General features: G+C 55.5%; 1 protein-coding gene across 7 annotated transcripts in view; it reads left to right on the top strand.

Annotated features, from left to right (window-relative positions):
* The first annotated feature begins 4,524 nt into the window (after positions 1-4,524).
* The window catches only part of MXRA7 (matrix remodeling associated 7), a 30,356-nt gene continuing 9,230 nt past the window's right edge, over positions 4,525-25,650 (top strand). For 3 of the 7 annotated variants that reach the window (XM_059485944.1, XM_059485949.1, XM_059485948.1), the window contains exons 1-4: positions 4,525-5,048; positions 13,740-13,835; positions 16,201-16,261; positions 20,070-20,169. In XM_059485944.1, coding sequence (XP_059341927.1) covers positions 4,566-5,048; positions 13,740-13,835; positions 16,201-16,261; positions 20,070-20,169 — 740 coding nt within the window. In that variant the 5' untranslated portion in view covers positions 4,525-4,565. Of the gene's footprint in view, positions 5,049-13,739; positions 13,836-16,200; positions 16,262-20,069; positions 20,170-22,273; positions 22,328-22,460; positions 22,542-25,650 lie in introns of all 7 variants that reach the window. The other 4 variants (XM_059485945.1, XM_059485946.1, XM_059485947.1 and 1 more) reach the window with 4 other exon arrangements.

The raw sequence follows: 25,650 nt of genomic DNA on the forward strand, positions 1-25,650 counted from the left end.
GATGTACAATAAGCAAATGAGAAGCCAGCCAGGTAGGGGAGTGACCTGCAAGCCAGAAGAACAGCGAGTACAGAGGCATTTCTTGGGATAGCTTCTCATTTCTGGCATGAGAATGGAGAGGGATGTGTTCTTGGCAAGGAAAAAGTGGTATCTATGACTGGCAGCCTGACTGGGGCTTGCAGAAATAATCCAGGTTTGGAGCAGTTATAACACTGGTCTGTGTTCAAACTTTATGTGAGGGGAAATGGGTTCTGGGAGGATCTGGGAACATAAAATCCTGAATTTTCCTCTCGGAAACCAGCATGTATCTGCACACCTCACTGCACGGGGGCTTGTGGAGCCACACTCGGGTTGTGGCTGGGAGGCAGAGGCAGGTATGGGAGCTCAGTGACCTCCTGGCTTTGGGTGGGAGGGACACAGAGGAGCTCAGAACAGCACCTGCCTGTGCAGCTCCCGGGTGTACAGGACACTGAGAACGTGTGCTGTGTTAGATCTTTTTTTGTGCCTGTAGAGGCTCTCCCGATGTCCCACAGCCCATTCCTGCATCCCGGGGGGGTGGCTGTGGTCCCGCAGTGCCCGGGCAGCAGGAGCCGGCCCGGCTCAGCCCGTCCCCAGGCGGATTCGCAGCATTTCCGTGCCGGGGCTGTTCCCGGAGCAGTTGTCACCGCTGCTCTCCTGAATCCCCCTTTGTTGGCAAAGCTCCTCAGCTGCTGCTGCTGCCCTTGGCTCCCCCGCTCGGCCCGGAGCTGGCAGCCGTGTGAAAGCGGCTTCTGTGCGGGGCCGGGGCTCTGGGGACCGGACCCAGCCAGCCCGGGGCTCTCGGGGACTGTCCCCTGCCCGTCCGGGGCTCTGGGGACCGGACCCAGCCAGCCCGGGGCTCTCGGGGTCTGTCCCCAGCCAGCCCGGGGCTCTCGGGGTCTGTCCCCAGCCAGCCCGGGGCTCTCGGGGACTGTCCCCTGCCCGTCCGGGGCTCTGGGGACCGGACCCAGCCAGTCCCTGCCCACCCGGGGCTCTGGAGACTGTCCCCTGCTCTGCAGGGACCCTTAGGGTCTGTCCCCTGCTCTGCAGGGACTCTTAGGGTCTGTCCCCTGCCTGCCCGGGGCTCTCGGGAACTGTCCCCTGCCCGTCCGGGGTTCTCAGGGTCTGTCCCCAGCCTGACCGGGGCTCTGGGGACTGTCCCCTGCCCGCCCGGGGCTCTCGGGGATCAGTTTCCAGCCACCCCCTGTCCCCTGCCCAGACTGGGCTCAAGGGAAGCCCTTTCCCAGCCATCCCTGCCCTGCCCTCCCGGGACTCCTGGGGACCATTCCCTGCCCGCCCGGAGCTCTCGGGGACCGTTCCCGGCCATCCCCTCCTACCCGTGCTGCGCTCTTGGGGTCTAAACCCTGCTCTGCCGGAGCTGTCGGGGACTGTCCCCGTCCCGGGGCTCTCGGGGACTGTCCCCAGCCGTCCCCGGCTGTCCCGGGCGCTGCAGGGCGGTTCTCCTCCCGAGAGAGGGCAGCGCGCTCCAGCTGCTGCCGCTGCCCCGCTGCGGGCTCAGCCCGAGCCTGGCCGGGGGTGCCGTGCCCAGGGACCCCTCCCCGAGCCCCCCCTGCCAGCAGAGCCCGAGCTCGTCTGTCCTGGGGGTCCCTGCCTGGGAGGGAGTGTGAATCCATCCCCTCCCGTACAAGATGAAGCTGGAGACGCCAGTCTGTGACCGTGTTCACAGGGGTCCTAAGATGAAGGAAGAGACGAGGATCTGACTCCATGTTTCAGAAGGCTTGGTTTATTGTTTTATGATATATATTATATTAAAACTATACTAAAGGAATAGAAGACAAGATTTCATCGGAAGGCTGGCTAAGAATAAAAAAAGAAAGAATGATAACAAAAGCTTGTGGCTTGGACTCTGTCCGAGCCAGCTGACTGTGATTGGCCATTAATTAGAAACAACCACATGAGCCAATCTCAGATGCACCTGTTGCATTCCACAGCAGCAGATAATCACTGTTTTACATTTTGTTCCTGAGGCTTCTCAGCTTCTCAGAAGGAAAAATCCTAAGGAAAGGATTTTTCATAAAAGATGCCTGTGACACCAGTCGTGCCTTGTAAATTGATAGGGGGGCCCCAGAGATACCTCTGTGCCTCCCAGCAAGAGCTCTGGCCAGGGACCAGGCCGAGTTTACTCTATCAGTGCCCTCTGGAGAGCCTTGGAGGGGCCAGGTTGGTGTCACACAGGACCTGCTGAGCCCAAATTCTGCTCGGGGTATCATCCCCATCAGGTCCCATTCTGCAGGAGCTCTCACCCCTAGTGTGGACACGGGGAGCTGAGCTCTGTTGCTGATCCTGTCACCTCGTTACTGCATGAGTTTGGCTGAGTTAGAGCAGCTCTTCTGGCAGACACGTCCTTGCTGCTCCTGCCTGTTGCTCTCGAGACCAGGAGTGTTGTTTTTCACAGACATCCAAACCCAGCATCTCTCACAATTCCTGTGCATGCTGCAGGTTCCAGCAACCTGAGAGGGAGTTGCTGCGGGTCCAGAGCCAGGAGCTGCTGCTGTTGAGCACCTCTGAAGCTCCTGTTGATTCCCTTGTCAGGCATTCCAACCCCTGGAGAAGCTGTCAGGACCAGCTTCTCTTATTTTAAGGCAGTGATAAATCCTGCTCCGGAGGGTGCTGGCTGAAGTGCTCTGTCTCCGTGCTGGGTTAATGCAAGCCACATGCTGCTGCATTCCTGAGCGGGCAAACACCCTCCAACACACTTCCAACCAAGAGCTGTGGAAAATTTACACTGCCAGGAGAAAGAGCAGGAGGTGTCCTGGGTGTTGGCAGCAATTAAGGGCACTGTGACAGCTGGAAATGTAACACCTAAGCACCCCGTGTCACCCTATTAGCAGCTCCCAGTGCCCAGTTTCCCTCATCTCACCCAGAATTCCTCTTTGTGCCCCAAATTGACAGTCCACATGAGCACAGGAGCAAGGACCCAGACCCTGGAACTTCCCCACCCTGCTTCTGTCTCTGGCCATGAGCCATTTCCAGGGCTCAGAGGGAGCCTCTGAAAGCAAGAGATGCCCTGGACTCGGGATGGTGCCTTCAGGGCTACTGGGATTAGGGCAAGCAGGGGGCAGAGGGGACCAAACACGCATGGAAAAGCTGCTGAACCAAAGCTGCCAATCTCCGGGTGATTTGGCTGAGCTCTAGAGCAGCTCTGACGATGGAGAGCCAGGAAATGCAAAGCTCTGCGGGAGAAGGGGAGCTAAGTACCGTGCTTGGTTGTTGCTAAGAATACAATTATCCATACTAACGATTGCCTGCCTGATAGGATTACCAATAAAGACAAACGCAGGGAGGATCATGGCTTCACTTCCTTCCTCCCACCCGGGGATTTAATCCTGTCTTTGTTTGAGTTTTGTCTTTGGTCAGTCAATACAAAAACTCTGCTCCGGGTGGTATCTCCGGAGCCTTTTCCCATAGGAGAAACTTTCCGGGGTGAATTCCATGTCTGCTCCCCCCATGTGCATCCTGCTCCGTGCTGGTTTCACCCTGGCAGGAATAGTTTAGGCCTTCTAATTTCAGCCTGCTTTGTGAAAGGTTGGCTAATCCTCCCAGCAGTCTCGAGAGGCAGGAAATCCTCAGAGGCAGAGTCTGGGGGAACATGACAACTCCTTGGCCACTCTGCTTGCCTGTTTGTGATGGCTTTTGGACACATCCTGGTTTTTCAGTCTCCTGTTTTTCAGCAAAATGCTCGAGGGGAGGCTCTGGCAGCCCAGCTGCTCTCAGCACCAGCTTTATCTGGTGGGTATCACAGCAGCTGATGGCACTGATGTCCCTGCAGCTCCTGGGGAAGGTGGAGTGATGCTCTGGAGCTTGGCATGGAGGTGCTGCCAGATGCTGCTCACCCAGGGGAGTCAGGACAGCCTTCCCGGCCCTGCCAGCCCCTCCGCTACCCAGCAAGGGCTAACAAGGTGCAAACGCTCATTAAACATTTCCCGGAGGCCAGCCAACACCCCAGCGTGTCCGAGCTCACCGAGCCCTGGGTGAGGGAACATCCCGGGAGACCGAGACCTTCCCATTGTTCGAACGGGATTTGTTAACGAGTGACGGGACAAGAGGAAATGTCCTCAAGTTGCGCCAGGGGAGGTTTAGATTGGGTATTAGGAACAATATATCCACTGACAGGGGTTGTCATCTTAGAATGTAAATGATTCTAGGATTCGACGATGCAAGGCAGTGCCGAGCAGTTTGGGAATGACTTTGTGGATGTAAAGCAGTGTCTAATGAAAGATCCCCTTGTCCCAGGCCGGGCTCCCATCAAGCAGAGCATCCCGAGCCTTCCCCTCTGGCCGCCCCTTCCCAAATCCCACCCGGGCTGCGGTGGCCGCGGCCGGGGAGCGGGGCCGGGCCGGGCTGCGGGCTCGGAGGGGGCGGTGGGTGCCGGGCCCGGTGCCGGGGGGGCCGGGGGTGGGCAGGGCCGGTGATGACGCCGGTAGAGCCGGCCGAGAGCCGGCCCAGCCCCGCCGCCGGCCGAGCGCTGCCCGCGCACCCCCCGCGGCCGCGCACTCGGCTCGGGCGGGCTCCGGCGGCGGCGCAGGATGGAGCTGCCCGTGGACTCGTACCTGGCCGTGCCGCTGCTCTTCACCGTGCTGGCCCTCGTCCTCGCCTCCGTCTTCCTGAGGCTGCGGGGAGGCGGCGGCGAGCGGGCGGCGGAGCGGCCCCGGGGGCCCGCGGCGGAGCCGGCTCGGGAGGGCGGCCCCGGCGGCGAAGCGGCGGCAGCGGGGCCGGAGGACGGGGGGAGCCGGGTGCCGGTGGAGGAGGTCGGAGTGGGCGGCGAGGGGAAGGAAGCGGTCACCGAGCAGCGGGAGGCGGCGGAGGAGCCGGGCCCCGCGGCCGAGCCCAGCCCCGCGGCGACCGAGAGCATCCCCAGGCAGCCCCCGGAGGAGCCCCGGCAAACCCCCGAGGAGCCCCGGCAAACCCCCGAGGAGCCCCGGCCGCATCCCAAGGAGCCGCCCGAGGAGCCCCGGCAGCCCCCGGAGGAGCCCCGGCAGCCCGGACACCGGGAGGATGCGGAGAGCAAGGTAAGGCCGGTCCCCCCAGTGCCCCCGTGGTGTCCCTTCCCCATCCCTCTGTCCCCCCGGCTGGCGGGGAGGGAGCAGCGCTCCGGGTTTTCCCCTGTAAAATAAGAGAAGTCCCGGCAAAGCCCGTGTTTTGTCTTCGGGTGGGAACAAGCTCATTGTCCCCGGGGAGGCAGCGGTTTGGGGGGTGTTTCTGGCTCCTTCCCTCCCCGGCCCGCCAAGGATAATCAAGAAAGTGAAGATTTAAGGGAAAGGAAGCGTGTGCCAGTGTGAGCCTCTCCTGTGTGCACATCTAACCCCCGGGAGTCTTTTCCTTTCTCCAAGAGCTTGTCCAGGTGCTGGGGGATGTGCTTGTGTTTATTCTTCCCGTCCGCATCCCTTTTCTGTGGGTTACACAAACTGTCCCCGGGTTCCGTGCGCTGTCCCTGCCCGCCCCAGGGAAGGGACCGCCCCACTCCTCAGCCCCCCAGGATGCTGGCCCCAGTCTCTGACCCCTGGCTGAACTGGCGGGGCTGGGGGCGGCAGTGATGCCAATAAACGCTCGGTAAATCCTCCTCCTCCATCGGATCTTGTTTAAAAATAAAAGAGCGACCCAGTGTCCACGGGAAGATCTTGTTCTGCTCTTGCCCAGCCTGGATGGGACTCGGTGACAACCTGAGGCACCCGAACTCCCTGTCCTGGTGGCTTTCTGCCGTGTGGCTCCTTGTGCAAGGGGCGGGAAGGGAGCGCTGGGAATGCGGGAGCGTCGCCGTGTGCCGGCAGCGTGCTTGGGCCGGGGCACGGGGCTGGGGCCCAGACGGCTCCTGGCTATTATTAGCAGCATTTGTAATCCTCAGCAACTGTTTCCAGGCTGCCGGGCAGCTCACACTCAGCCCTCGCCTTGGAAAGCATCTCCAGTGACTCACCGGATAGCCTTGGGCAGGTCCCGGGGCTCGCACACCCTGCTCTGTGCTGCGATGCTCTGTGACACCCGCGGGGCACCTGCTGGGGCTGGGATGTGCCTCGGCCTCCCTGTGCTCCTCGCACCTCCCTTGGTGGTTTTTGAGCCTCAGAGCTGTCCCTGTCCCCTTTCTGGTGCCCCTTGCCCTTGGATACAGCTCTAGAGCAGCCCTGTGCCTTGTACAGCATCCTGGAAACCACATCTGTTTCTCTTGTGTGATTTATCAGTGCCTGTGAGTACCAGGATCTCTGGAGAGCTCCTGGGCCACCCTTGGCCAGCTGGGTCCTGGCTGGGCCAGCTCAGCACCAAAGCTGGCCACTTGTCTGGAGCTGCTCTCTGGTGAGGTGCATTGGGACAGACGGACAGATCCAGGGCTGCCAGAGCCCACAGGTTGCTCTGCTGCTAGCTCACGTCTTGGGAATGTTTTCCTCCCCTCTGGCTGCTCTTCAGCCCTGATTTCTTTGAACAGGCACTGCTGCAATGCTTGTTGCCTTCAGAGAAGGGCTCAGCTCCTTTGTCCCCACTCAGCACAGGCGCAGTACCAGGGTTTTGTGTGCCTGGAATGAGTCCTTACTCAAGAAATGGGGAGTTCTGTGTCCTCCAGAAGCCTGGCTGGGCTCCTCACTGGCTTCAGCCAGGGAGCTGAAGGAACAGCACAGGGTCCTGCCCAGCTTTCCCTCCTGGGAGTTGTTCCTCACTGTGTGGGCAGGGCAGGACAAGGATGCTGCTCACCCTGGGCCTGAGGAGCATCCCTTTGGGAAGGTCAGGGAGCAGGCCTGTGTGCTGGGGGTGCTGTGGGGAGCAGTTGAGGGGGAGCAATGCTGAGTGTGTGTTTGGGAGCCGTGGCCAGCACATGATCCCACAGCTGCCAGCTCTGCTGGCCCCGGGGCCGGGTGGCACAGCTGGCCGAGGGACTGTGAGGGACTACGTGCCCTTCCAGCAGGCACCACACACGTGTGGCAGTGCCCAGCCTGCTGATCCAAGGGTTGCTGCTGTGGGCAGAGTGGGACAGACCATCCACAGCTCTGCAGGATCTCCCCTGGTTCGGCTCCCTGTGAACATCCTCAAAGCTGCTTCATCCTTCCCCTCCTCCAGCACCACCCAGACCCAAGCCCAGGAGATGTTACAGGCAGGGATGGGACGGGCCCTGGGCAGAGCAGGGAGTGCTTTGCTGATGGAATCGTTCCCTTTCCAGCCTGTCTTGACTCGGTGAGGGCTGCAGTCCCCTGATGTGACTCAGCAGAGGCTCCCAGACCCTGTCTGGCTGCTGGCTCCTGCAGGCTCGGGGCTTCTCAGTACATCAGCAGGCGCTCAGAGAGCTTTCTTTCCTTATTTATTTTCTTTCCTTATTTATTTTCTTTCCCTATTTATTTTCTTTCCCTATTTTCCTTCCCCCCTGTTTGCTCAGCACGCACTGTGCCAGCCTGGCTCGCCTTGCCCGCAGCCATTAACCACTCGAGCAAAGTGCTGATGGATGAAGCCGCGCAGGGAGAGCAGCCGCGGTGTGTTAATGACGGGCTGGATCCCTCTGCCTCCTCCTTCCCTTGCTCCCTGCCTGTGCAAACTGGGATCTGCTGGGGCAGCTGTGTGTCTCAGCGTCCCTCCTGCTTCCATCTCCTGGTAAATCGCTAAAATTGAAGGTTCCTTGCCCCTCTCTGCAGTGACCAGTTCATTGCAGCATCATGCTCAGGGCTACTGAATGACCCAGTGGCTGAGTAGGGAAAGGAGCCCAGGAGTCCTTGTTTCCCTGAACTGCTGGTAGTGTTTCCCCTTGTCTCTGCTGGCTCCCATCACTGAAAAAAACCCCTTAATTAGTCTGTCATTGTCTGTTCTCATCCCCATCCCCAGCTCGTTAATGGATGAGGCAGTGCTGTCAAAGCAATCCCGTAATGAAAAGCTGCTGGGTGGGAACTGGGTGGGAACAGCAGCGAATCTGGGGCTGTGGAGCGTGGTTCTTGTGAGAAACGGTCAGAAACTTCAACTCCCTAATGAGCCATTCTGTCCTGAAGTGACAGGTGGCAGGGACCGGGCAGGGTTGTCAGTGTTGGAGCAGAGCCACCTCCAAGATGCCATCCTGGCCAAAATGTTCAGGAGATGGGGAGGGTGAGTGGGCAGCGCCAGCCTGGCTGGTTTGCAGCTGAGCTGGCAGCTTCAAACAGAGCAGGGGTGAGTGTGACAGAGGGAAGAGGGGACACACAAACCCTGCCTGGGGCTGTCACCTGCACAGCAGAGCCACAAAGGCTTCATCTGCTTCCTCTGCCAAGCTCCTGGTGCATTTTCCCCTGGGTGCCTCCCACCCCAGGCTGGGCCTCCCTGGGGGCTCCCGGTGCCTCTGGACACAGCAGGCAGCCCAAACCCCCCAGCTCCCACCGGGAGCCCCGATTACATTTACAAAGTCATCATTTCCCCCTCTGATGCCTCCTGCCTGCCCTCCCTCCCTGTGCTGCAGGGGAGAGGGTGTCTAATTAAGTCTGGCTGTAATTGGCAGCTGTTCAGGCCGTGTCTGCGCTGCCAGAGGACTGGGACAGGAGCTCCAGTGTCCCACAGGGCACTGGGGAGGGATGTGGGGATGTGCCACTCCCGCCACAGCCCTGGCAGCAGCACTGCCAGGGAATGCAGGGCTCTCCACCCCGATCCCTGCCTGCTCAGATGTTCCCAGCTCTCACAGAGCCGCCTGTGCCAGGCACAGATGCCTCATCTCCTGCAGAGAATGGAAACTGGGAAGTGACACAGCACGTGTGTCACCCCCAGGGACCTGAGCACATGTCCTGCCCACCCTGAATCCCACCATGGGGCTCTGCTGGGTCGTGGTGAGCGACAGGGGGACATTGGGGTGTGTGGTGTGTCCCCTACATGGGTCGAGAAGTTTGGGGTCCCACAGGTCCTTGTGGGCTGGGTGAAGCCCTGGAGCTTTGCCAGGGTTGCTGGAGGACTCTTTGCCTCCTCAAGTGCCCACTTTTTGTGAAGCTGCCAGGTGAGGGCCAGCTTTGCCTGCTGCCAAGGATGCCACGCAGCTCAGCAGGGACATCCTGGTGTGGGTGTTTGCTGTAGCAAAAAGGGCATGGGCTGGATGTGGTGGTGCCTGCAGGGATGGGTGTGCTGAGCTGGGCTCCTCACCCTGCCGTGGGACACACCAGAGCTCTCCTGGCACTGCCTGCTCCTCATTAAGGGCTGGGTGGTCCCAGAGCTTCAGAAATGCTCTGCCCACTCTGTGCCTTGTCCTTGCCCATAGCAGTGGCAGGAGCAGATGCTCCCACGCTCTGGGGGGCTCAGACCTTCAAAACTCCATCTCCACGTGAGGGACATCCTCTCCAGCACCCCAGAGCTGGCAGGACCATCACCAGGGCTGGGGAACTGCTCTTGGTCTGCAGCTGCTCCTCTGGGCAGAGAGAGGATGGAGAGCCCCAGTGGTGGGTGAAGGGGAGCTGCTGACACAGCAGCTGCTTTGCTCTGCTAAACTCTGACCAACATTATTATTATTATTATTTAGTCTTTTTTTAAAGGTTTCTTCCTTCCCCTTTTCTCCTGGCTTTTCTCTTTCTGGCTGGCTCTCTCCTGTCTGCTTTCTTTCCCTCTTGCAATGTCTTGCATCAGGCTTGGAGCAGAAAGTGCAGCCATAAATGGCAACACACAGGACCCAGGAGTTTAATGAAAGATAATTTTCTCCTTTTGCTTTGCAGCCTGGGATCTTCCCTTTTCCTGAAGCTGGAGCAGGGCACTTATTTGTCCCCAGCTTGCCCATAAGGCTGTCCCTGAAGAAAGGGTGAGGGACACACCACCCCCCAAGTGTCCTCTTGTCCTTTCTGAGCAAGAAGCCCAGGTTTGCAGCAGGGATGGAGCAAGTGGGGAGGAAATGGGCAGAAGTGAGCTGAAAACCAGATGATGCTGCAGTGGGAAGCCTGGCTCCCACCTCCCACAGGCTGGGAGAGGGTTCAGTGTGGGCAGAGCCTTGAGGGGGTCAGGATGCCAAGCTCCTCTGTCTGAGCCACCCTCCCCAGGGAGACCCAGGCTGTCCATGCTCAGTGCTGGCTGTGCCCAAGATGTCCCTGAAGCTTTGTCCTCGCCCTGCTTTGCTCCAGAGCCAGCTCCACGTGCGGGTGTCATGGCCATGGAGCTGAAGGGCAGCAGCACGTTTGTGATCATCCAACAAATGAAATGCTTGGCTCTGCAGCCAGGAGCCGCCGGGGCAGATGGATCAGATGGATTGCTGCCTTATTATTGAAGGTGGATGACTTGCTGCATTTTAACCCTGGCCTTTCCTGAGCCCACTGAGCAGTGCCCAGGTGTGATTCAGAGGTGCCAGGGCATGGACTGTGCTGTGCCCGGGCTGGCTCGGTGATGCCCATGGGCAGGAGCGGGCACGGAGCATCCCTGGAGCGTTCCCGGAGCTTTCCCGGGAGGGTTCCTGGGGCATCCCAGGAGCGTCCCCGGAGCGATCCCGGAGCTTTCCGGGTGCATTCCCGGAGCGATCCCGGGGCATTCCCAGAGCATTCCCGGATTGTTCCCGGATCATCCCCGGAGCGTTCCCAGAGCATCCCCAGATTGTTCCCGGAGCGTTCCCGGATTGTTCCCGGATCGTTCCGTTGCGTTCCCGTTGCGCTCCCGGCCCCGCACGGCCCCGGGCCCTGCAGCTGCCGCCCAGCGCGTCCCTGGCCCGGCAATGCGAGCTTTGTTTGCTGCAGCAGCTGCTGGGGCGGCCCGTGTCAAGTCTCCTCCAGATGCTCCCGGATAATGACGTGCACGGCTCCCTGCAGCGCTGCTTCTCACCGGGTTTTTTTTTGTTTTGTTTTAATTTTTTGGTTTTTTTGTCCCTGAGGGGAGGTTTTCATGGCACCGGAGAGATGCTGATTTGTGGGCTCTTGGACAGAACACTCCGCTTCTTTCTTCTCCAGTTGTTCCTTCCTCACTCCCAGCTGCTCCAAACTCTCCCTGCATTCTCCCTGGGCCGTGCTTCCCACCAGAGCAGCACCTGGGGTGCCCTGGTGTGTGACGGTGTTCACAGGGGTCTTATGTTGAGGGAAGAGATGAGGATCTGACTCCATGTTTCAGAAGGCTTGATTTATTATTTTATGACAGATATAACATTAAAACTATACTAAAAGAATAGAAGAAAAGGTTCTCATGAGAAGGCTGGCTAAGAATAGAAAAGAATGAATAACAAAGGTCTGTGGCTCGGACAGAGAGTCTGAACCAGCTGACTGTGATTGGCCATTAATTACAAACATCCAACATGGGCCAATCACAGATGCACCTGTTGCATTCCACAGCAGCAGATAATCATTGTTTACATTTTGTTCCTGAGGTCTCTCAGCTTCTCAGGAGGAAAAAATCCTAAGGAAAGGATTTTCATGAAAAGATGTCTGCAACAATGGTGTTCTCCAAGTTTCCCAGCATTGTCCCAACATCTTCCCCCTCCCTGCCTTGCAGGTGCTTATTGTTGTTATCTTATTGTATTTCATATTTCTAGTGTCCCATACTCTTGTTATGATATTCTTAAAGTCCATACATTTTAGCTGGTTTTCTACCATGCAGCTCTTCTCTGCTGTGCAGTTCCTCATAGCTTCACAGGAACTCCTCCTGGGCTCTCGACCCACCCTCTTTTATCCCAGTTATCTTTGCAAGCCACAGCTGCTGCCCAACTAAGGACTTCACAGCTGTGGCTCATTTGGAATAACTAGGACCCACTTATCCAACACATAGATTTTGTAGGGACTCTCACTACATTTCCCCCCTTTTTTTCTATTCAAATACAATATAGATATTCAAGTATAATATATTAATTTCCTTTACAATACATGTTTTATCCCAAGACTCAAAGGCCTCATACACCACACACAATCTTCCACAGCTCTTCAGGCTGCTACAGTTCTCAGGCTGTCCTATTTTCCACAGCTCTTCAGGCTGCATACCTCCATCACGTCGGGGTCATCAATTATTGTTGCTATCTTATTGTATTTCATATTTCTAGAGTCCCATACTCTTGTTATGATATTCTCCCAGTTATCTTTGCAAGCCACAGCTGCTGCCCAACTAAGGACTTCACAGCTGTGGCTCTTTTGGAATAACTAGGACCCACTTATCCAACACATAGATTTTGTAGGGACTCTCACTACAGGTGCTGGTTTTCACCTTGTCATTCACAAAGGAGCAGGTGTGCATGTGGAGCAGGTTAAGGTTCCTAAATGGGACCTGTTTTCCCTCTGAAGTGGTTCCCCCTTGAAGAAGTGTTCAGCATGGAAAGGCTTTGGTGCAGGGCTGTTTCTGGGACAGAGTCACTTCATTTGTGGATTGACTAGAGTGAGAAGAGATTCTGGTAAAAGAGAAGGCTCCCTTTAGACTTCTAGGACAGTTTGGGAAGTTGAGATTTTAATTTTTAAGAACTGTTTGTGACGTACAGTAGTGCTACATCAGGTCTTGGTTGGAAGAAATAATATTGGCCTGTGAATTCAGGTCTTTTGCCAGCAAAGTTACAGAAAACTTTTTGATACTTATAAAAACTGTAATCAAAGCCACTTCATAGTGTTCTGCTATTCTACTGTATTTTATGTAAAGATCAGGATTTACTCTGACTGGGTTTTCAGTATTTCAGGACAGCAGCACCCAATGGCCATGGCAAGGCTGAGATTCAGGGGTGAAATTCTGAATTTTGGGCTTCTCCAGGCAGAGAGGGCTCTCCCCTCTCCCTGGCTCCCAGGGGCTGTGGCACTGCCAGGCTCCAGGTGGGGCTTTGTCCCTGCTGGCATTTCCAGCCCCGTGCTGGCATTTCAGTGCAAGGCCAAGGGACACGGTGTCCCTGCTCCCTGCCCACGCAGATCCTCCTCCACAGCCCTCCAGGCTCAGCAGGGAAACCTCCAGCTGAAGGTTTTGGGCAGGGAAAGCTGGCTGAGCACGGGGTCCAGGCCAACCACAGCTGCTGTGGGGCTGGGAAAGCCCAGCCCAGCCCCAGGAGGGCAGGGTGGGATGGGGAGGTCTCCAGGGGCTGATGGAGAAGGCAGCTGGCAGAACATTAACAAACCAAACATGTCCCCTCCTCCCTTCTGCTGCATCAGCATCCCAGGCAGCTGCCTGAGCCCTGCCAGGACACACGGACAGCCCAGCCTGGAGCTGGCACAGCCAGCCCAGCCCTCACTGGGGCCTCCTTGCCCTGGTCCCACCCCATGGCTGGGGCTGCCACAGGGAGAGATCCTGAGCTCCACAGGGAGAGATCCTGAGCTCCACAGGGAGAGATCCTGAGCTCCTCATGGAGAGATCCTGAGCTCCACAGGGAGCAGCTCCTGAGCTCCACAGGGAGAGATCCTGAGCTCCACAGGGAGCAGTTCCAGAGCTCCACAGGGAGAGATCCTGAGCTCCACAGGGAGCAGTTCCAGAGCTCCACAGGGAGAGATCCTGAGCTCCTCATGGAGAGCTCCTGAGCTCCACAGGGAGCAGCTCCTGAGCTCCTCATGGAGAGATCCTGAGCTCCACAGGGAGCAGTTCCAGAGCTCCACAGGGAGAGATCCTGAGCTCCTCATGGAGAGATCCTGAGCTCCACAGGGAGCAGCTCCAGAGCTCCAGCCCTGGCTGCAGGACCGGGCACTGGAGGTCTCTGGGGTTCCCCACTCCAGCAGCCATTCCTGGCTTGGCACACAGCGCAGGCATGGGGCAAAGTGGGCTATGGGCCACCTTCAGCATTTGTCCATGTGTGCAGGAGCTGCCAGGGCTGGTTGGTTGAGCACTTGGGGATGTTTGTGCTCAAAGCTTTTGTCCTTTTCCAGATCCCACCGCTGGGTGCCTCGCCTGGATCCGGCCTCGGGCACACAGGACAAGCAGAGGACACACGGGGCCACGAAGCACTTTCCAGCCATGCAGAGGTGTGTGGGAGGCAGAGCCAGCCTGGGGAGGGTGGCACAGCCCACAGTGTCCCTGCAGGGTGGGGCATTGTCCCAGGGTGGCAGTGGCCTGGGGAGGGGGGCAGAGCTTCCCTGCTGTTCTCCCTGGTGAGGCTGGGTGGCCTCTTAATGACCCAGCCCATTTAAAACAGAAGGAAATGGTGCTCCAGGGGCAGGTTTGTGATGCCCTGGGGATGGGGGTCAGCGAGGTGGGTCCCTCTGAGGCAGCTGGAGAGGGAGCAGCCCCAGGAGGACAGAGGGACAGGGGTGTGTGGAGGAAGGGGAAAGGGAGGTGCTGGCATCTGCCTCCAAGCCATCCAAGCAGAGAAGAGCTGTGCTGCAGGGAGCTCCAGGCTGGCACGAGCAAGGGTGCCCAGCCAGCCCTGGCACGCTGCTGTCGCCTGCCAGCCTGGCACCCCTGCCCGTCCCTCTCTGCTCATGTCAAGTGTGTTGGAGCAGATCTATTTCCCTTCCTTGGAGGTTTGCCACCCAAATTTCCTGCTTGCTCTCATTGTTAAACGCTCAGTTCCCAATGCCCAGGCGAGGAAGAGGCTGAAATCTCCCTCCTGGAGGGTTGGGTGTCCCAGGGCATGTCCCAGCTCACAGGGGGAGATGGTTGTGATGGGGAACTGCTGCCCTGGGCTTGTGCCCTCCCTGTGCCCTCCCTCTGGGTGCCTCCCCAGCCATCCTCAGCCTGCGTGTCCAGTGGGAAGTGCCCATGTTTGGAAGTGTGGCCCAAAATAGCCGTGGCTGCAGCGGGTGGGGGTCCTGGTGCATCTCCTTGTGGGGAACAGGGTGGCCAGAGGAGGCCAAGGGGCTGTGAATAATGCACATTCCTGCCCCATGACAAACTCACCCAGCTCTGGGCCGGGGCTGTGCTCCAGCAGCTCCTCCCCAGCTCTGCCCTGCACAGCCAGCACTCAGCTCTGCCTGCTCCTTCCCCCTGGCTCTCCTTCCCCACAGTTTTTCCCTCGACAATGAGGGGCTGGCAGCCTCCCCTCTGCCAGGTGCTCTGTCCTTTTGCCAGGAGGCTGCAGGAGACACCCCTGGGTGCTGGTTGTGACCGTGTTCACAGGGGTCTGAGGATGAGGGGAGAGATGAGGATCTGACTCCGTGTTTCAGAAGGCTTGGTTTATTATTTTATGATATATATTATATTAAAACTATACTAAAAGAATAGAAGAAAGGATTTCATCAGAAGGCTGGCTAAGAATAAAAAAGGAAAGAATGATAACAAAGGCTTGTGGCTCAGACAGAGAATCCAAGCCAGCTGGGCTGTGATTGGCCATTAATTAGAAACAACTGCATGAGACCAATCACCTGTTGCATTCCACAGCAGCAGATGATCAATGTTTACACTTTGTTCCTGAGGCTTCTCAGATTCTCAGGAGGAAAAACCCTAAGGAAAGGATTTTTCATAAAAGATGTCTGTGACAGCAGTGCCCTGGGCTCGGCTCACCGGGGTTTGCAGCTGGAGCACAGGGCTGTGCAGGAGGAAATCCCTCATGCAGGGGCTCTGCCATCTGTCCTTGTCTTATCTCCAGAGCTGGAGTGGTCCCCTCTCTTCCTGCTTGGAGATTCTGCACAGGACAAGGTTCTGGGCTTGATGAAGTTCGTTTTATCTTATAGAAGGGACCCCCAAAACTTCCAAAATTGCTTTGCCTTTAAAAAAAAACCCCAAAATGTGCTGTTGCTGCTCCAGACACCAGCTGTGGATGGCTCTGGAGGGGTCCCAGCACAACCGCCCAGTGCTGCCTTTGACCCCCATGACTGCTGAATGTCCCTGTGCTCCAGAGCAGCTCCTTGGCCCTTGGCTCTGGCTGGGGATCCACCTTTTCCTCCTGCCAGCACAGCCTGTCCAAGCCTGGCCTGGGGCACACACAAGTCCCTGTGGCTCTTGGCTCAGTCCCTTTGGGCAGCAGGGGTGGCAGGGATGCAGCTGGGAGGAAGGTGCTCAGGCACAAGGCTCTTCTTAAAAACCTTAATATCTCTTTGATTATAAACCTTAATATCTCTTTGATTATAAACAATATCTTTTTGATTATAAACCTTAATATCTCTTTGATTATAAACCTTAATTTCTCTTTGATGATAAACCTTAATATCTCCTTGATTACTTGCATTTCACAGCTAGATGACTGGCACTGACTAGTGAGAGGGAAGCAGACTAATGAACCTCACTCATTAGTGAGCATCCCTTTGTCCTGTGCCTGGGAGGAGGCAGGGAGGGGGTGCCCAGGATGTCCCTGGAGCTCCAGGCTCTGCCCCCCAGCCCTGCCCCAACCAAACGTGGGTTATTCAGCACAGCACCTTCTCCTCATGGCTGTTCTGTTTCTCGCTCCTCCAGGAGGAAGAGGTGGACTCAGAAAACGAGAAGCTGGTGGTGAGAGAGCCAGAGGATGAGGATGGTGAGTGCCAAGCAAGCCAGAGCTCTGCAGGGAGATTATGGACAGCTCTGGAGCCCTGAGTGCTTGGGGATGCTCTCCTTCCTCCAGGAAACTCCTGCCCCTTGCCCAGATGCCCTTGGGCTGTTTGCCATGGGGCAGCTTTGTGATGCAGCTGCTCCAAAAGCTCCTTGCTCATCCAGGACAATCTCCAGAGGCTTTAGCCAGGGCCACGTTTAACTGATTAGCCAATTAGTTGATTGGAAAATGATTAATTGACTAATTGGGGTGACAACTGCTTCGGTCCTAAGCAAATTAAACAGATGGTGCCTGAATGTGTGTCTGGAGGGGTCTCTGCTCTGCTGGGGTGTCCCCAGGAGTCCTGGCTGGGGACAGCTGGGGCAGCAGGAGGCCTTGGGGAGTTCCCCCTTCCCTGCCCCACTTTCTGCCTGGCTCTCTGAAGGTGCTGTGTGGCAATCCCCAGCTCGGGAGGATTATGCCTAATGCCACAGAGAATCAAATTTTAATCCTGCTGCCATTCCTGCGAGGCAGGGGAAGCTCCTTTGGAGACAGGGCTCCCAAAATACACTCATTGCACCCTGCAGGGCTTCCCCACAGCACTGGTGGCTGGGGATGCCACTGTGGGGGCTGTGAGGGGTCTGCTTTGAGGATTGGTGGGTGTATTCTGCCAAATGGATGCTCAGCAATGCTGCTGTGCCTCTGTGTCTGCTTCTGCAGGTCCAGCTCTGTTTCAGGGCTGCCCTGGCACTGCAGGGCATCCTTACAATGGGCTGGGGAAGGTGATGTCCCCTGGCTGTGAGACCTGGCCAGGACTCTGTCCTCCCTGGCTCCTCTCCTGAATTATTCCCACTGTTTCTGAAGTATTTCCTAGTGGAGCTGGGCAAATCCATGGCCTGAGCTGGGGGCACCAGCAGTGCCCTGGGACCAGCCCTGCTCCTCCTCCACTGCCTCCTGTGTGTCCTGGCCCCACTCAGCCCAGAGATTCCCCTGGGGCAGGTGGAGATGCCCCAGCCCTGTGACCAAAGGCACCAGAGCAGCTTTCCCTCCCTGTGGGCAGGGATCACACCAGAGCCTGCTCAGGGCAGAGCTGCTCTCACCCTGCCAGCTCAGGGTCACAGCACTGGCAATGCAGGGCACAGAGATGAAAGACAAATGTTTTCTTTAATATGAACTCACGGAGGCTCTCAGTAAGTAGGTCACCTCCTGTTCCTCTGGTGTTTTCCCTGTCCACATGAAAACCCAGCCTCCCCTTTTCTGGGTGTTTCCTGAAGTTTGTTTTCAATCTGTAGAGAAAGTTCCTGAGCTCCAAAACCAGCCAGAGGTTTCCAAACCCACACACTGTCTCCTTTTTGTAATCTCACCCTGTGGACAGGGAGATGGGGACCTTCCTTGCCTCCCTCCTCCCTTATTATTTGCTGAGGAGGTGGCAACTAAACTGCTCCTTTAGGGCCACTCTAAATCCCAAATCTCACTTGATTAGGCAGAAAACCATGTGAGGGAAACAATCTTGATTGTCCTTGAAATCATTGCAGCTTTACAAAGGTAATGAGCAGCTCCTGCTCTGCACCAGCATAAGGAACAGGATGTTACACCCTCTTTTTTTTTTTTGCTTTTTTTTTTCCTTTCTCCTAATATCTCCCAAAGCAGCAGCCAGCAGAATTTTCTTTCCATGCACTTTTATGGTCACCCAAGGTGCTGATAAGCTGCAGCATTACTGCTTCTTTCCAGCTAGCCAGGTTTTCTTTGTTTGTTTGCCCATGGGGAGGGTTTCCCACCCAGGGAAGTGGAATATGGCCAAGCTGAATGTTTGGGGCTGCTTGTGTTGTTCAGCCATTTGTGACCAAGCTGGATAAAGGATTTGCATCCCCTGGGAGCCTAAATTTAGGGATCAGAGAAACACCCTAGATTAGTAATTGAGTTGTAATCCACCAGGGAAGCTCCCCAAGATCAGGAGATGTAAAGAAGTGAGGAAATGTGGGCATTAGCAGGGGGGAGGCCTCTGGGAAATTCCCATCCCACTCCTGGTGCTCCAGGGCAAATTTGGGAGAGAATATCTGAAGGAGTTCTTCTCGAAAGTAGATTTAAGTGAGGGGGTTTTTTGTTTGTTTTGGAAGCTTATTTTTACAATAACTCATCAAATTTTATTTGTAAATTACACTTTTGGCATGGAAATTGGTAAAAGTTTTTTTATTATTATTGTATTTATAGTTATTATATTGTGCTGTATTTTATTATATTGTATTTATAGTTATTATATATATAGTTATTGTATTTATTATTATTGAAACAAGCTATTATTGAAACAAGCCTTGCACTGCTTGTTTCTGAGATCTCTGGTTTCCCCACCTACAAAATCAGGCTCTGACTTTTTACATGGAGGTCCCTAAGGTCTGGCCGCAGCTGAATGTGGGCATGAGCTTGGGGTTGGAGAAATCCCAAAATCAAGGTACTGGATGCAAGGAGAGAAATCCTTAAGGGCAGAATTGGTCAGAAAATAGAGGGAAGCTGATGCTGAATCCTGAGTGTGAGGGGTTTTCATTTGGGCAGGTGGAGGAGGAGACACAATCATGGATATGGCCACAATTGCAGTGGAGAGTTTGGGAAGGGGGTCCCTGTGTTCATCCATGAGCTGTGCACAAGTTGGGGTTTCTCTCCTGCCAGGGGAATTTCACCCCCTGAGGGTGCAGGAGCCCTTTAGGGTCCTGCTGGTGTCATCCTGGATACTGGTTTGTGGTTTGTGTGCAATTTTTTCAGGGCCATGCAGATAATGAAGGAACATCTTCCTCGGGAGCATCCCCAGGGCTCTGGGGAAGCAGCAAATATTTCTGGGAATGTGCAAACCCCTGTGCTGGATGGCTGGGCTGAAGCAGCCCATTCCTGCAGTCCTTGAGAGATAAAGGCTCTGAGATAAGCAGCCCACAGATAACACACATCCACAGCAGCAGCTCCTCGTGGGCTGAGCTCCCCTCCTGTTGTTTTCCCCTCTCTGCAGGGAGATAAAGCACGGGAGAGGTTTTTAAGAGCAAATAGTGCTCGAACAAAATCCGATTGGAAAAGGATCGGCTTTGGCTCAGAGTCTGAGCTTTGCTGCTCTAATTAGCACAGGCTGAGGCTGGAGAGAGCACCCAGAGAAGGAACCTTGGCTTCTCCTCAGGGCTGCTGACAGAGGGGCTGTGTTGGTGCTCCTGGGGCTGTTTGCAGCCCTGGCATTTGCCATGTGGCATCTTCTTTTTGGCAAGGGCTGCAGGAGAGCTCTGCTTGTGGCACCATCCATGAGCCCCAAGCTGGGGAAAGGGCCCCTGGATGAGCAGAGAGAGGGAGGAGAAGGAATGCAAGCCTGGAGAGGAGAAGTGGAAAATGCTGCAAGTTAATCAGGGCAGGATTAGCATGTCTTGATAAGCCAAGATGGGCCTGCAAGGCTTTGAATCCAGGGAGAACAATGGCATATGGTTCCTGGCCTGTAGGATTTCCTTGGATCTGCTTCCAGCAGGCTGCTCACTCACAGCAGTCCTCACTGTTTGCAGTGCTGGCTATGCCCAGGCTGCTGCCATCATCTGGGATCCATCCTGCCTCCCTGGCAGTGCCCAGGCTCCTGCAGCACCTTGGCTCTGCTCTGGGATCCTCCCTGGCAGTGCCCAGGCTCCTGCAGATTGGAGCTGACTCAGGAAATGTGCTGGAGTGGCCAGAGCATTTGGGGTGCAGGAGCAGAGCAGAGAGCACCCAAAGGAACAACCCCACTGCTGTGGGTTGTGGCTCTCAGGAGGTCTCTGGTTCACAGATTTCTTGCTGTTTTTTTGTCTCCCCTCTCCAGCTGCAGAAGAGACATTTTCTTTTAAATACAGTCCTGGGAAGCTAAGGGGAAACCAGTACAAGTCAATGATGTCCAAAGAAGAACTAGAGGAAGAACAAAGGTAAGTTGAGGTTCCTTTTTCTTCTTGCCCAAGCCCACCTGGCTGATGTGCCTTGGAGCAAGCTGGGTGTGCTCAGCCTCTCTCCCCACACTGCCCTCAGTGTCTCACTGCTCTGGAGCTCCAGACCTCTCCCACACAGGAAGATATGAGAACAAATAAAGCCACACTGATTTAGGAGATGGAGGCACTGTGGCCCTAAATACCTCTGGAGCTCCTCTGGATGCTTAGACCAAATTTTCCTGGTGGATTTGCCCTGACCCCATTAGTTCTGTGCTGACAGATGTCTCCTGAGGAGCTGACCTTTGGTTACTTCCCCTCCCTTGGGGCTGGGGATGGCATCCCAACCAAGGGCGTGGGCACAGCTCAGAAACACTGGGGCAAAGTGAGGGAGCACAAGGTTCTAGAGCTCACTGAGATGGGGCTGGCACTGCAAGTGTCCATCCCCAGGGCTGTCTCCGCAGCTGGATATGGTGGGGATTTACCAAGTGGTGGGCCTGGTGGCGATGGAGAATTGTTCATCTTGCACTTTTTGCTGAAGTATCCCCTGAGCCTTGCATGAAGAAAGGTCAGACCTGTCCTGTCACTTCAAACAAGCGTTCTGGCTCGAGATTCCCCAGCCTGTAGAAGGAATAATCCTGAGCTGAGGGCTCTGTGGCAGGCTGCTCCCTCACAGGTGTCTGCAGCTCACACCCCTTCCCTGAGGGTGAGCTCCAAGGAGCTGATTCCCAGGGGTGGCTCAACAAGCCTGGGAGGTGGTGCTGTCCCCACTGCTGTCCCAAGGGCTGTGGGACCCAATTCTCCACCCAGAGGTTTGCAGAAAGTGATTTAGGGGCATTTGTCACCCCTTGCCTGTCAAATCATGGTCTAAATACCACCACAGCTGGCCTGGTGTAAAGAACCAAGCAGAAACTTGAGCACAGCAAGGAAGGCAGGGATGGGGGATCACAGCTCACCCCCAGCTCAGGCATCTCCTGCTGGCAAACCCTGCCTTGAGGCTCTTGGGCAGCATCCCTGTGATGCTGGCTGAGGTTTATCTGTGTGAGGTGAGCAGGGCACTGTGGTAAGCAGAGTAAATCCAGAGACCTGCCCTGCTCTGGGGTCAGCAACAGGAATGAGCTCTGGTTTCCTCTGGCATGGGGTTGATTCTGCATTGGCAAAAATGTTTGCTTTCTTCTTTTCCATGTGTGTGTTGTGCCTGAAGCCCCCACCCTGTAACTGCTGAGCAGGGCTGTGAGTGTCACTGCGTTTTTCACTTGGGGAGGGTGCTGGGGGGATGAGCCAAGTGAATGCCAGGGACACCCATGGGGCTAGATGGGATTTGCTTTTCAGGATCCTGGAGACACCCATGGGGCTAGATGGGATTTGCTTTTCAGGATCCTGGAGACACCCATGGGGCTAAATGGGATTTGCTTTTCAGGATGCTGCTAAGCACCAATGCAAAAATCGACCTGCAGCTGGCAAATTCCAGCCCTTTGCACCAGCAGCTCCATCCAAGCCGAGCAATCACTGCTCAGGTTTGCAGGGCCAGGACTCCTGCAGGGCCTTGGGCTGGTTCCTGTGTGGCAAAAAAATACCCTTGTTGTCACCTGGAGACTGAGGTGACCTTGTCTAAGGACAGCAGTGGGATGGGGGTTTTGTTGGGCTTGGAGAAATCCCAAAATCAAGGCACTGGACACAAGGAGAAAAATGCTTAAGGGCAGTATGGATCAGAAAATAGAGGGAAGCAGATGCTGAATCCTGCATGTGAGGAGGGGAGGGGAAGGACTCAGAACTCAGGACTCAGAACAGACTCCAGGGGTGATGGACCTGTCCTGGGCCCATGGCACAGCCCAGGCACCTCAGGCTGCTCTTGTCTGTGTGGAGCAGTCCCAGGGCAGCACAGTGCACCTGAACTGATGGGTTTCATGTCCCATGGAGGCTCTGACCAACCTTCCCCACTGAGGGCCACTGCCAGATGTGTTTTTCCTACTGCTCCTTTATTTTCTTCTCTTCCATATTTGTGTTGTTCATTTCTTTAAGGCAGCTTGGTGAACTTTTTTTTTTTTTTGTCTTGCTTTGTTGCTGGCTTACTTTTCCCCCCCTCAAATCTTCACTGCGGCATCAGCAGCTTTTCATTGCAGGCCTCGCAGGCGGTGCAAGGGGGCAGGGCTGCTGCCAGGTAAGCTGGGAGAGCTGAGCACAGCAGCTCAGCCTTGTCCTGCATCCTCCTCCTTGCCCTTCCACCCCTCTCCATGAGCCCTGCCAGTGCTGCTGACCTGCTGTGACCCGGGTTTGCCACCTTTATGTTGCAGGATTGAGCTGACCTCTGATCTCACATCTCTGTAGCGAGTACCTTAGGTCCTCGGCCACAAACATTCTTGCAAATCTTTTTGGTAAGGACACGCTGCTGCTGCTTAGAGGTAGTGGTACCACTGGTAACACCTGCTCGTGTCTTGGGTGATTTTGCTTTTATTTTCCAGGGGAGGGCTTGTTTGGAGCTGCAGTTGGTTGCCTGTCCCACCTCCTTCCCCACCTCCTTCCCCTTCCCTCCTCATAACAGATTAATGAGTCCACTCCTCTCTGCCTCCATCTCACCTTCCACGAGCACTTCAGGGCAAATGGGGGCTCTCACATTTGGATGCTCACCTCTTCCAGCTTGGATGCCTGAAACTGGACATCCCACAGCCACTTTGTAGTGATTTGAGAAAATGGGGCTGCTGCAGAGTATTAGGGTGTGTTATCAAAACTCAGACAGGTTTAGTGTGCACTTTTAGCCCTATCAGTCCTCCAGCTTTCCTGTGAACCAACAGGTTCCCATGTGAAGCAGCAGAAAGAAGAAACATCCCAAAAATGCTTTTTTGGGAGGACCAGAAGTGGGTTCTCGGAGGCTGCTTGCTGTGTAGTTCACAACTTTGAATTTTGAGACTCCTTGATTTTGGATATGCCATTGAAAATATTCCTTGCCTGTTCCAGAAGGAGCTGTAGGACTTCAGACAGGAGAGTACAGGCATGCAATAGATTTGGTTATTTAAGCAAAAAACCAACTTCTGTTCTAACCTGCATCCCTGCAGAAGCTGTGGTTGTCCTGCCTACAATTCACTTGAGCCTTGTGGCTTCCAGCTGGTGCTAAATCTGGACTAAAAGGGGAAGGAATGTGACCTTCACTGAGTGAGGCAACTTCCTGCTTTTGGTGACTTCAGCCTTAAAAATTAGAGTGCTCACTGAGGGAGGAGGACAGTAAATCCTTTTGGCCAATACTTGTGCTGGGGTGGTGGCTGTGCTTGATCACACCAGGTGGGTCACCAGTCCTTCTGGAACAGAAGCACGAAGCCTTTACCCCCCTGGGGGAGAAAAACAGTCTGGGCAGGAAGGGGAAGAGTGCAGGGGAAGGATGCAGCCCCTGGTCCAGCCAGCACAGCTTATTCCCAAATCCTTGTCCTGTGCACCTGAGGCTTTTGGCCATCTGTTGCCAGCTGGGGCTCAGGAAATGTGAGTGCTGGTGGTGCAGCTGCCCCTGCTCAGGCAGGGCTGAGCTGTGTGGGTGTGAGACACAGCCAGGCTGCCTGAGAGGTGCTGCTGTCCCTCTCCTGTGCAGAGGGAGGAGGAACCCCCCAGTGCCTGCAGGGCCTGGCTGGCATGGGTGGCTTGGAGTGCTCTCTGCCAGATGTTCTTCAAACTTCCCTTGGGGTTGAAAGAGGTTAGTGGGGATTTTTCTTGTTAGAAATTAATATGGTCAGGGCTCTGCTGAGTGTTGGCAGCTGCAGCAAAGCTCCACTCCTTATAAAAGAGAAAACAATGGGAGAAATGGCCCCCTTGGGTCTCTGCTTCCAGTTCTCTCTTTCCATGAGGCAAAGCAGCTCCCAGCCAAGCCTTGGTTGACCTCAGTGCTGTCAGGGGGTTGAGCTCTCTGTGCTCTCTCCTTGTCACTCTTGGCTAGGGGTGTTGGTGGGACAAAGGAGAGCAGATCCCATCTGACAGGCTCTAGAAAGGTCTCTCCTCTGTGTGGGATTGAGGAGGAGGTGGGGGTGAAGAGGCAGAAGCTGCCCCATGGTAGAGCCATTGAACAGGGTCTGATGAATGGCACCAAACTGCTCCTGGCAGGGGCACTCCTGGATGGAGCAGGACATCCCCCAGACCAGATGGGGATATCCCAGATGGGGATGGCTGCCCAGTTTCCCTGGCTAATGGGCTCACTTCCCACATCCAGGTGACCCATCCAAGGAACAAACTCTCCTCCTGCCTCTCAATGCTCTCCTCTCACCTCCTGGCCAGCCACAGATGGGTTGAGGTGACACTGTTTGAATACAGACTGGGTTTAAGCCTGGAGTTCAACTGGAAATTAGAACTCATGCCAGGGGAATTGGGTGGCTGTAAATATCAAGCTCTTTTCTTAGTGGTGTAAATATCACCCTTTTCTTAGTGGTGATTGAGCACTGGGAACCTGCCTCCTCCCCAGCTGGGTTCAGAGTGCCTCTTGGTTATGGGGCATTGAAAAAAAATGGGCTTGGACCCTAGAATTTCAGCAAGGCAGGGCAGACCCTGCTTCTAGGGAATGTCAGAGAGGAGAGACCTTTCTGTGCTCTACAAGGCATCCTGAATGAACGTGGGATGCAGCTGTGGCTTGAGGGCCAACTGTGCAGAAGTTTGAAATTTGAATGAGACAATGCTGGTGATGACAGCCCTGGAGCACACAAGGGCAGGAAGCAGCTGCAGAGGTTTGATGGCTGTGTTGACAGACCTTGGCCTATTTCAAACATCTCCATTAGTAGCCCTCCAAAAATAGGTGGGTGGGCAGGGCTGGGGGAGGTTGCATTTTGGGAGAGCTGTCCATTGGCATCTGTCCCTGCCCACCCCTGCATTGCCATCACACAACCCTGGCCTGCCTGCTCGCTGCCCTCTCTGTACAGCATGGGGACTGGGCTTTCCTCCTCCCTCTCTTTGCTAACCTTCCCCCCACCCAGTGGCTTTGCTGTCTGTCCTGTCCTGTCCAGCATGGTGCTTCTTTTGGATGAGGGGAGCTGGTAAGTTTGGGCTTTTTGGAGGGTTCAGGGTTATTATTTGTTTGCTTCTCATCTTCTGCAGCACGATAGTCGTCCTGGGCTGAGGGAGGAGGAGGAGCAGCAAGGGGGGCAGAGCCCAGGGCCATGGGTGGGCACTGCTTTACTGCAGCCACAGGGATGGCTCCAGCCATGGGCAAGGTTCCTTTCAGTTTCCCAACACCCAGGGCATGAGGTGTTTTTGCTTCCCAGCTGCCTCTTGTAGTAAAGGGCAATAGTTTGGGTTTCCCTGCTGAGCTCCCCCTCATGCTCACTCTGTAGGTGCCCAAGTCCACTTGGATGAGGAGGGAGTCTGCTGGTGGCCTGGTGCTGCTCCCTGCCTCCATATCCCCAGGGAAAACCTCCTCTGACCTATGAGATGTCAGTGGAATGGAACCCTGGCCCTATTTATAGTCATGATTGAGTCATGAATCCCCAAAAGCTTTAAAAACAGAGTAACTCAGGA

This window comes from Ammospiza nelsoni, chromosome 19 (assembly GCF_027579445.1).
Source record: "Ammospiza nelsoni isolate bAmmNel1 chromosome 19, bAmmNel1.pri, whole genome shotgun sequence".
Lineage (NCBI taxonomy): Eukaryota > Metazoa > Chordata > Aves > Passeriformes > Passerellidae > Ammospiza > Ammospiza nelsoni.